General features: G+C 41.8%; 1 protein-coding gene across 1 annotated transcript in view; it reads right to left on the reverse strand.

The window, feature by feature from the left end:
- The window catches only part of LOC124718686 (CUGBP Elav-like family member 4), a 205,280-nt gene that overhangs the window by 137,026 nt on the left and 56,177 nt on the right, over positions 1–12,077 (reverse strand). The window contains exon 4 of the mRNA XM_047244310.1: positions 9,777–9,918. Within this exon, the coding sequence (XP_047100266.1) occupies positions 9,777–9,918 (142 nt within the window). The remainder of the gene's footprint in view (positions 1–9,776; positions 9,919–12,077) is intronic.

A 12,077-nucleotide genomic window follows, 5' to 3' on the forward strand; every position in this document is an offset into this window, starting at 1 on the left:
TAACCGGCATTCTTGTCTACAAGATAACGGTAACGATTAGGATTACAAAACTGTGTATGATTTCTGAGTCTGTAATCTAGGTATTAACTGTATTTCATTTAATCTGAGTGTGCATGATCCTCGGTGAAAGTCTACTGTTACAAGCGGTGGTCATGAAGTTTAAATTACCACAAGAAAATAAATTTACATAATTAATATGTTGCTTGGTTAGAGATACATACCTGGATCTGCATTCGTGGTACACACTGAAACCTTCCTGCCACATTACCGTAGTTTGCAACTAGAGCAGCCGATATGAAATGGCGCAGCCTGTTTAAAACGTAGAACATCTTGAGGTAATTCGTTTCAAGCATTAGGCAGAGGATAACGCCGACACACTCCATGCTGAGTTGGTGGAAGTGCGCCGCAGCAGCAATGCGCCATCGTACACTCTAAAGAAAAAAAAGCGACGCACCATGAAGCAATTATCCGAATGGGACGGAATCGGTAGATGTGAAGTATATGTACAGACAAAAAAATGATTACGATTCCAGGAAAATAAGATGATTTATTCAAAAGAAACAGCTCCAGAAACTGAGCAAGTCAATAACGCGTTGATCCACTGCTGTCCCTTATGCTAGCAGTTATTCGGATTGGCATCGATTGATATGATTGTTGTACCAGATTCTGCCCAGTTGACGCATTAGATCTCAAAATCCTGAGATGGCTGGAAGCATACAATGCCCCAAACGATCTTAACTGGGGACAGATACGGCGATCTTGCTGAACAAGTTACGGTTTGGCAAGCGTGAAGACAAGCAGCAGGAACACGCGCCGTGTGCGCTGGCGTTATCTTGCAGACGTGTAAGCCCAGGATGGCTTGCCATGAAGGGCAGTCACATATCACTGCTGTCCGGAGCGCGCCAGACACACCTTCCGCCTGGAATCTCTTTGACCGGAGCAGCATGGTGTTCAGTGATGAGTCATGCTTCGAACTGAGGCTCCAATGACCAGCGAAGACGTGTCTGAAGACGCCTCAGACGGCGGTGGGATACGACCTGACAACCAGCAGTGATGGTCTGGGTTGCCATTTCATTTCGTAGCAGGACCCCTGTGGTTATCATCCGCTGCACCCTTACAGCATAGCGATACGTCGACAACATTCTACGCCACATTTTGTTGTCTTTTATGGCAAACTGTTCTGGTCTCACATTTCAGCAAGATAATGCCGCCTGCACGCGCCGAAAATTTATACTGCTTGTCTTCGTGTTTCCCAAACTATATCTTGACCAGCGAGGTCGCCGGATCTCTTCCAGATTGAGAACATTTGAAGCAATATGGGCAGGGCCCTGCAACCAGCGCGGGATTTTGACGATGCAATACTCCAATGGACAGAATCTGACAGGATACCCCTGAGGAGAACATTCAACAAATCTATGAATGGCAAACCGTATAACTGCTTGCATAAGGATCAGAGGTAGACTAACACGTTATTGACTTCCTCAATTTATAAAGCTCATTCTCCTGAATAAATCATCAAATTTTTCTCGAATTGTAATCATTTGTTTGTCTGTGCATGTACATCACAACTACCGATTTCCGTCACATTCGAACAAGTTCTTTGTGGTGCATTTTTTTTTTTTTTTTGTCTAGAGTGTACCTTCAGGAAAGACTTTCTAACACTTAAATTGATGTTCGATGTTAACAAATTTCTTTTCTACAGAAAAGCTTTTCTTGTAGTCGCCATTTTATATTTTATATCCTTTCTGCTTTCGCTATCGTACGCTATTGTATTGCCCAAATAGAAAAACTTATCCACTACTTTTGGCTTATGATTTCCTAATCTATTTACCTCAGCATCGTCTGGTTTAATTCGACTACATTTCATTACCGTTGTTTTGGTTTCGTTAATATTCATCTTATATCCTCGTTTCAAGAGACCGTCTGTTCCATTCAACTGCACTTCCAGATTCCCTTTTCCAAATACCTCCTAGCGTTCCTTCAAGCTTGCTCAATGTACAGACTGAATAACATCGGAGATAGCCTACAACTCTGTTTCACTTCGTCCTCAACCACTGCTTCCATTTCACGCCTTTCGTCTTTCATAACTGCCGTCTGGTTTCGGTGAAAGTTGCAAATAACCATCTGCTCCCTGTATTTTACTTCTGCTACCTTCATAAATTTAAAGAGCATTTTTCAGTCAACACAGTCAAAGGCTTTTTCCAAATCTGGAGATGCTATAAACGTAAGTTCGCCGTTAACTTATCTTCTGAAGGAAGTCACAGGGCCAGTATTGCTGTGCCTGTTCAAACATTTCTCCGGATCCCTACTAAGGTAAGTCATAGGGCCAATATTGCCCTGAGTTTGCCAACTCCTCTCCGGAGCCCATACTGATCTTCCCTGAGTTTGCCTTCTACGAATATTTCCATTTTTTTGTAAATTATTCATGTCAGTATTTTGCAATTATGACTTCTTCAGCTGATAGTTTGGTAAGATTGCCACCTGTCAGCAGGTACTTTCTTTGGAATTGGAACTGGTACATTCTTCGTGAAGTCTGTCTGATATATCTTGCACAACATATGGAATAGTTTAGTCATGGCTGACTCTCCCAAAGGTAGCAGCAATTCTGAGGGAAGTTGGTTAATTAGTTACACGTTCCACAGATCATTTGAACGATTCTTTTATCGAAATAATATGGAATGAGTCATTTTGCAGGGTATGTATACATGATTAGAGTTAACATTAATGAACACATTATTTTTAGTTCCACTCATGTATCTACCTTTTTTTTACTAGCTTACGATTTTTAAGTAGAAATTCATCAGTGGCATAGTAGGAGTTGTCCAGGAGAAATAATTTTGAATTAGATTTAAAACTTGCGTCACTACCTGTCAGACATTTTATGTTATTGGGCAAATGATCAAAAATTTTTGTTGCACTGCTTGCTGAACCGCTTTATGGGCCACTGGTAGCTTTAACAATGGATAATAAAGGCAACTTTTCCCTCTAATGATGTAGGTGTGAACGTCTCTGTTCTTCTCAAATTGCGACCGATTATTTATGACTAGTTTGATCAGTAAATATGCGTATAGTGATGGTGCACTTAAAATGCCTAACTCATTGAAGAGATACCGACGTGACGTTCGTGGATGAACACCACATATTATCCTTACTGCTCGCTTTTGTGCAATGAATACTTTATTTCTAACTAATGAGTTACCGTAGGAAATTATTCCGTAAGACATTATCCAGTGGAAGTTGCTATGTTTGTTTCCAAAATTACCAATTATACGAGGAGCGAAAGTAGCTGAACTTAATTGTTTGAGAAGCTCAGTAATATGAATGCCGTCTATTACAGGTGCCTTGTTTCGACTTAGGCCTTTCAGTACTCTGTCAAAATCTTCTCACAGTATCTTATCTCCTATCTCATCTTCAACTGCTTCCTCTTCCTTTACTATAACATTGCCTTCACGTTCATTTCCCTTGTGTAGCCTCTTTATGTACTCCTTTTACCTTTCGGCTTTTCCTGTTTTGCATAGCACTGGTTTTCCATTTGAGCACTTGAAACTCATAAGGGTCCTTCACACTCCCCTTGCGTGGCGCATACTCACTTCTACCTCTTTCCCTTGATGAAGATACCATTGCGGCGCAGATATTTCCAGAATGACGACGAGGTCATACTCGAGGTGAAGGATTTCCTGAACAGCGAAAGCACAGGTTTCCACAAACAAAATTTCCGCCGTCTCTCGGTTTTGAAGAATCGAAGGGTCAACATATAGAAGCAATAACACCATCACCAACAGAGGTGAAGGCCGGAGAACAACTGGCCTTACTTTGTCCGAACATGATGGCCTGGATTTTGGCGAGATTGATCGTTTTGTACCAGAGACTACACCAGCCCAGAAAGGAAATAGTGGCAAGCAACAAACTGTGATTAATACGCCGTTTTGAAGACTGTCGCGCCACCACCTATCGGAACTATATGGGCCGAAGCGGATTATTCGACAATGTCCCACAGCAAAATCCAAATTTTTTTCAACCGAAGCTGGATTAGAAAAAAGAGTGTTGCATTACTTGCTGAACGCCCGTCGTACATTGTAAGATAATCAAGTTTAATGTTATGATGGGTCGTGCAGAGCACTGTTCTGGGGTTTCTTGTGTAATTACACTGATTGACAGTGAAATTGTTTTAGAGGTAATAGGTTTTCTGGTGTATTTTTGGGTGCTGATTTCAGGTATAGTAATTAGAATGTTCATTCAACAGTAGTTTTGAAACAAATGCAGAATTTCTGAGACGTATGCAAAATGTAGTTATTTAATCGTTATAACGGCGTTATTGGTTTTCGGAGGCTTCTACAAAAAGATGTTTAACTTTATTGTGTATAATACAACTACCTATAGAATTCCGTGACATTGTAATGTTGAGGCCTTTATGTTCGTTTTACATAACGTTTTTCACGCAATGTTTAGCAACGTGTAATAAATCGACTGGTGTCTGCTTTTGTGAATTTCATGTCTCCAACAGACTTAGTGTATTTTGCATACTATGGGGTACAAGTTAGGGATTAGCACAAGTCACTGGTCCCACATCGAGTGTGTTCAAGTTGTGCTCGCTGTGCAAATGGGACAGTCGTGCAAAAAGATGAGCACTGATCTCAGAATATCTGGCCAATTAGAACGCCAACAGCTGGACGGAAAAAGTACTATTTAGTTGAAACGGGGATCTAAAAGAATTCCTCCTTCCACTTCACACAAAACTTGGCATTATGAAATAATTTATTACAGCCCTACGAAAAGCTGAGGATACTTTCAAATATGTGGCAAGTAAATTACCATGGCTATCAGAAGCTGTTATGAAAGAAGGGCCGTTTCGTGAGTCCAGACGTTCACACACTAAAAAAGGACGATAACTTGAAGTCGCAATGAACAAAATTTAAACATGTAGGAAATCCTTTAAACAAATTGACAACAAGTTTCTTGCAACTACCAAAGATCTTGATTACGAGAATTAGTTAGAAATATACTGGACTACTTCAAGGTACTGGATGCTTGAAAGAGCTTGAAGCTGCACTTTCTGGGCTTCCGTATCAGCTGTTTTCTAGAAACTGTGGGTGCTTTAAGTGAGGACCACGAAGAAAATTTCCATCAAAACATTAAACAAATGGAACGGTAGTACCAGGACTGATGGCTGACTACTGCTGAATGCTCCACAGGAGGTATTCTCAGCCAGTGAACGGGAGAAAACGCAACGGATATTTGCGGGAAAGAAGAAGTGACATCAAGATTTATGCCTTTGTATTGGACGTGATGAACAAAATACTTCATTGTAATGCTAGAATTCCTTATTTTCCCATGGATTTTATTTTAAATGTAGTTCTTTCGGATGTATTTTTATATGAATTTTCTGGGGTCTTCATAATTATTTTGTGGAAAAACCTTATGTGACAGAGGAAACTCTTGGCGTTTCTGAACTCAGGATATCAAAAAACATTAGAATCACTTAGAATGATTGAGAAAAAATAGCGAAGTCTAAATTTGTGAGGAGTTGCTAGACCACCAACGGCCGCCTCCTCAGGTGACTGATCGAGGAAAGCTCATAAGATATAGTGGGTACCGAGGAAGTAAAATATTCACGGTGGGCCAAAACTATATGGCCAGGGATGAGTCAAGAGCCATGGAGAAGCCAACACCTCTAGAATGGGCATGCAAACATAGTGCCGATGGTCTTCCAGGTTGGGGTTGTTGCAGAGGTATACCTCCCTACTCATGCTCAAAAATGCACTGGTCAGGTCTCTCTACAAAAGTCGCCGAATCAGGACTGCCTCAACTGGAGTCGCGCACGGCGACGGAAATTGGACTCGTCTTCTGGAACCTGGAACGCAAGATGCCCACACGGACCAGGATGTGCCCAGAATATGACCAAGGAGGTAGAAAAATACAAGCTGAAAGTTGTAGGTCTCCAGGAGATTAGACCGAAGGATACAGAATTAATCAAGATATGCTATGGAAATGTCCTGTATGGAGACTGGCGAGCGCCATGAGTCAGAACCTGTTTTCTAGGTACATGACTCAGTAATAAAAGCATTGAAAGAGTTCTAGGGGTGTATCCTTGTTTAATACTGGCTCCCCCTGCGAGGATAAGGAAGAATTCACAAACGAGGAATTTTACACTTAATTGGACAATGTGTGTTAGCCGTTGCCAAAGCATAGTATTAAAATAGTATTTCGTGGTTTTAACACCAAACTGGGTCAAGAAGAGATGTATAAACCGGCGATCAGTAATGCAAATCTGCGTCAAGATAGCAGTGACAGTGACGCCCATTGGTCGGTTTCGCAATTGACAATGGTATCTGCATCAAGCGAACATGCTTTCGACATGAAAACATAAAGGGACATGGATGCCACCAGACGAAAAAGCGATAAATCAGATAGACCACATACGATACGTATCCAGAAGTGGTATGCAAATAGCATCAAAGTTACACGAGCCTATAGAGGACCACATTGTGACACCAATGACTTTCCGGCGATGAGTAAGATGAACATTACATTTATGTAGGTGTCTGGAATAGGTAAGCAGATTACATATTATGATATAAACAAAGGCAGAGATTAAGAAATGCAAGTCAACACTAGCAGAAATCCTTAATAAAAGTGAGGAAAAGGTATGAGACTGTGATATCAACTATGATTGATCTCAAATTAAGGAAACAAAACAGAGTGCATCCGAAAATCTAGGCAAACAAAAGAGGTCAGATAAGGTGTGATTCAATGAAGTATGCCAGCAAGAAACTGAAGAGAGGAGGTTATCTAGAAAGAGATGGTTGAAAATATGAGGGATCCGGAGCTAAAAGACAGGTATTTCAGAATGAGGAAGGGAACAGAAACTATATTACAATGGCTATTATACTATATAGGAGATACGGAAATGTTAGAAGGGGCTAATAGAAGAAGCCGAAGAGAACTGTACCCATCACAGGACAAAAGAAATGTACAAAAAGTAAAGAAAGTAACACAGGTATATAAGAAAAAAGAAACATTCATTAAATACAAACAGCAGAAGATTATCTCGATTTGCGATCAAGTAGAATGGCTATGGACAGAGTAGCTTGCAGTATTACCAAACTGTGATGATCTCATTGAATTTCTTCCATGTTACGTACAAGACACCAAGTAGAAACCCCAATGCAGAAGAAATAAGACAAATAATCAAAAACCTAAGAATCAAGACCTTTGAGAATCAAATTGAAGGACAGCTAGTAAAGAATGCAGGACTGGTGTTGGTTAAAATAATTACGAAACTGTTAAAGGACGCTTTGGAATATGAGAGAGTGCCTGATGACAGGAAAATGACCGTAATCTGCCCTATACTTAAAAAAAATCAACCCCCTGATATGTGATAATTATATAGGGATTGCTCTCCTTACCGTAAACTACATAATTATGTTTTCGCATTTATCAAAGAGAATGATCTCATTGCAGAAGGAATTACAGGGAACTATAAATATGGTTTGAGAACGAAGAGATCAACTGTAGACCAGCTTTCAACGCTTAGACAGGTATCCAAGAAAGGTTGAGAACATAACGTTGACATTCACGTGGTTTCTGTTAATTTAAAAAACGCTTGTGACAGCCTACATAGGGGCGTAATCACCAATGTCCTGAAAGAGTTTCAGTTTCCATAAAACTTAATAGTCTAATACAAGGTGTTTAGAGAAAACCTATTGCAGAGTTAAGATCACCAAAGGAATGTCAGAGCATTTTCAATTCAAAACTGCTCTTAGACAAGGAGACGCATTATCTCCAATACTTTTTAATTTAATTTTAGAAAAGATACCCAGAGAACACAAAAAATTAAACTAAGAATAAAACTGTATAATAACATAATAAATTGGCTAGAACATGTGGACAATGTTCTAATAGTGGTAGCAAAGAGAACTTGCACTTCATGACAATTTGTTTCACAAATATTACAAGGAGAGCAGGTTTACAAATTAATGAGGCGAAAACTGAGCACCCAATGATGGTACGCCATTGACAGGTGATGAAACAACTCTTAAAAGAATGCGAGGCGCGTGAGAAAAGCAATGAGCCTCACAACACTATTAGCGATCTGGCAACGCTGTATTGTTCTGCTTGTGTAGACCAGTATGTTCATCCATTCTAGATGCTTAGGCCGAGTTTCAGCTCCGTACAGCCATCAAGTGATTTTTGGAAGCGTCTTCAGTGAAGTTGCGTTTTTGTTGTGTGTTACGAAAACGGAACAGCAGAATTTAGAGTAAAACTTTTGTGCCATCCAGTTTTGCGTTAAACTTGGGGAATCCGCGAGTGTGACATTTTAAAAGCTGTAACAGGCGTATGGAAACATTTCTTATCAAGACTTCAAGTTTTTCGCTGCCACAAATCATTTTGGGAAGCCCCAGAACACATTGGTTGGTTCAAATGGCTCTGAGCACTATGCGACTTAACTTCTGAGGTCATCAGTCGCCTAGAACTTAGAACTAATTAAACCTAACTAACCTAAGGACATCACATGCACCCATGCCCGAGGTAGGATTCGAACCTGCGACCGTAGCGGTCGCGCGGTTCCAGACTGTAGCGCCTAGAACCGCTCGGCCAGCCTGGCCGGCAGAACGCATCGGAAATGAACTTCGCGCAGGGAGACCTCCAACCTCAAAAACCTACGAAAACATCAAACATGTGTGTGCTCTTGTGAGACTGATTCTCCAGGACAAACTTTCAACCAAATGTTTAACAAGGATGTCCTTAAAAGGTTCAGGGTAAGGGTGAGTCGAGTGAGACCTGATACTGCAGACAAGAGGGTGATGCATTACGACAACGCCCCATGTCACATGGCCACTTCCATCACGGAATTTTTGACCTCAAAAAGCATTTCTGTTGTTCTACGGCCCCTCCCCCTTCCCTTTTCACCTGATCTGTACCCTTGTAACTTTGAAAAATATCTCGAAAAGTCTCCGTTTTACGACTCTGGAGAAAATTCAAAAGAATGTGACACAAATTTAATGGGCCTTCCGGTCGAAGCCTTTCAGCACTGCCAGCAAGACTGGGAACAATGACTCCGTCGGTTTATAGCTGCCAAATACAACTATTTTGAAGGGGACAATATTGCTGTCTGGAAAAAAATCTTTGGTAGATACAAAATCAGTCTCATTCAGACATAATTAAGTAGTTGGAAGCATTTTTAGAATGGAGATTGTGATTTAGGCAAGGACCACTGCGGCAAATACAACGTCGTTTGGCTTACAGGACATGCTGTGCAGTAGAGCAGTTTCGAGAAGTTTTAAAATCAGATTATAACAGAGTGTAATTCCCCCAGTAGCTCTGTATGGCTCTGAAACCTTCACATTAAGGAAAATAGATGAACGAAAACTGCTAGCCTTTGGGGGAACATAGTAAGCAAAATATTAGGCCCAAAGAGGGACAACTAGTCACAGGAATGGTGGATATATTTTTAAAAAAGGGACTGGTAGCTTATAGCGTCTGAGGGATGAAGAAAAGAAGATTGATGCAGGCAGGACATCTAATTAAGATGGAAGAGAAAAGACTGTCGCGAGTGGCATTCTAAGGATACGCTAAGGCAAAGGAGCCCATGAAGGCCATGGACAGATGGAAAGATTGGATGTGGCTGTGAAATGGAGACTGGGCCACAAAAGCCAGGAACAGAAATGATTGGGGAGGGATGTAGAGAATGCATATGGTCACCCATGCCGAAGTGACAATTAAGAAAAAGAAGAAGAATTAAGAAGAAATTGATAGAGCTGTGTTGTGTGACTTACCCGACGTTGGCGGGACGACGGGATTGGCGATGCCGTTGAGGCTGGGGTGGTGGGGGATCTGCGCCGCCAGCGCCGCCATGGGGCTGATGTAGGAACCCTGCGCCGTCGCCGCCGCCATCAGCGCCGCCTGCTGCTGCATCACCTGCAACGTGCACAATCGCGTCCTGAGGACGAGTCGCCACAGAGCAGCCGAAACGGTACCTGCAGTCTTCAAGCATTGTTCACTTACATTAAGCCAGCAAATAACTCATAGGCCGGCTTGAACCCCACAGTGCTTTACTAGACTTTAGATCAGTATGACCCGTCATTGTTTGATAGCTGTGTTAGAATTAATGCATTACGGAACTAAGCGAACTGCACGCATAGTTGATGTATAAAAGCTAAACAAACCTAAAGTGAGCCTAACGAGAGGATTGCAAGCAGCGTTCAGTGAATTTGAGAGTAAAGTCTTCCTTTCAACTGGCACTTGAATATCGAAGAGGCAGATATTGAAATAAATTGTTGTGGAATAGGAAATTTATCTGAAGATAATGAATTAAGTGAGAGAATATACAGAGATTATACAGAAGAATTTGTTCCCTTCTAGCAGTAATTTATTGTAGGTCACCATTTCCATCTTCCTATCTTTGACTCACTTACCCAGCCAGTTCGTGGGAGACCTATATCTTGAGATGGACTCCAGACTACAGTGTAGCTCAGCCATTTTCCACAGTACCAAACATTACCACAAGTGAAAGCAGTGTAAGTGAGGGGTAAAAATTCTACGACCAAGGAGGAGTAACAACTCAGACCATTAGATCCCTTTTCTGGCCCTTAACAACTGAGACACGAAGCTGCATTTCTTCAAATACTGTTTGTGTAGCTAAGAATTGTATGTGTGGTTCTGTTACAGCCAAATTAATGCAACCTTTTATTTATCATACTGTAAAGTAGTAGTAATTTAAGAATTTGTTTTATCTTGTAAAAACGTGTATATCATGTGCACTCAATATACACTGAAGAGTCGAAGAAACTGGTCCACCTGCCTAATATCGTGTAGGGACCCCGCAAACACGCAGAAGTGCCGCAACACAACGTGGCATGGACTCGACTAATGTCTGAAGTAGTGCTGGGGGGAACTGACACAGTGAATCCTGCAGAGCTGTCCGTAAGAGTACGAGGGGGTGGATTTCTCTTCTGATGAGCTCGTTACAAGGCATCCCAGATATGCTCAATAATGTTCATGTCTGGCGGGTTTGGTGGCCAGCGGAAGTGTTTAAATTCAGAAGAGTGTTCGTGGACCACTCTGTAGCAATTCTGGACGTGTGGGCTGTCTCATTGTCCTGCAGGAATTGCGGAGGTCCGTCGGAATGTATAATGGTCATGAATGGATGCAGGTGATCAGATAGGATGCTTACGTACGTGTCAGCTATCAGAGTCGTATCTAGACGCATCAGGGGTCCAATATCGCTCCACCTGCACACGCCCCACACCGTTACAGAGCGTCCACCAGCTTCAACAGTCCCCTGCTGACATGCAGGGTATATGGGTTTATGAGGTTGTTCCGTACCCGTAGACGTCCATTCGCTCGATACAATTTGAAACAAGACTTGTCCGACCAGGCAACATGTTTCCTGTCTTCAAATGTCCGTCATCGGTGTTGATGGCCCAGGCGAGACGTAAAGCTTTGTGTCGTGCAACCATCAAGGAAGGGTACACGAGTGGGCCTTCGGGCCAGAAAGCTCATATCGGTGATGTTTCGTTGAATGGTTCCGCACGTTGACACTTGTTGATGGCCCAGCATTGAAATCTGCAGCAATTTGCGGAAAGATTGCACTTCTGTCACCCTGAACAATTCTCTTCAGTCGTCGTTGGTCCCGTTCTTGCTGAATCTTATTCCGGCCGTAGCGCTGTCGGAGATTTGATATTTTACCGGATTCCCGATATTCACGGTACACTCGTGAAATGGTCGTACGGGAAAATCCCCACTTCATCGCTGCCTCGGAGATGCTGTGTCCCATCGTTCTTACACCGACTGTAAAAAAACGTTCAAACTCACTTAAATCTTGATAACCTGCAATTGTAGCAGCAGTAACTGATCTAACAACTGCGCCATATGCTTGTTGTCTAATATAGGCGTTGCCGACAGCAGCGCTCTATTCTGCCTCTTTACTTATCTCTGTATTTGAATACGCGTGCCTATACCATTTTCTTTGGCGCTTCAGTGTATAAATCAATCCTATAAAAGATTCACATGCCGTGCCACTTAATTTATATTTTGGTACTTTTTTTTATCTGTTCTTTTTTGTTATGCCATCTCAG

Source organism: Schistocerca piceifrons, chromosome 10 (genome assembly GCF_021461385.2).
Source record: "Schistocerca piceifrons isolate TAMUIC-IGC-003096 chromosome 10, iqSchPice1.1, whole genome shotgun sequence".
Taxonomy (NCBI): Eukaryota; Metazoa; Arthropoda; class Insecta; order Orthoptera; family Acrididae; genus Schistocerca; species Schistocerca piceifrons.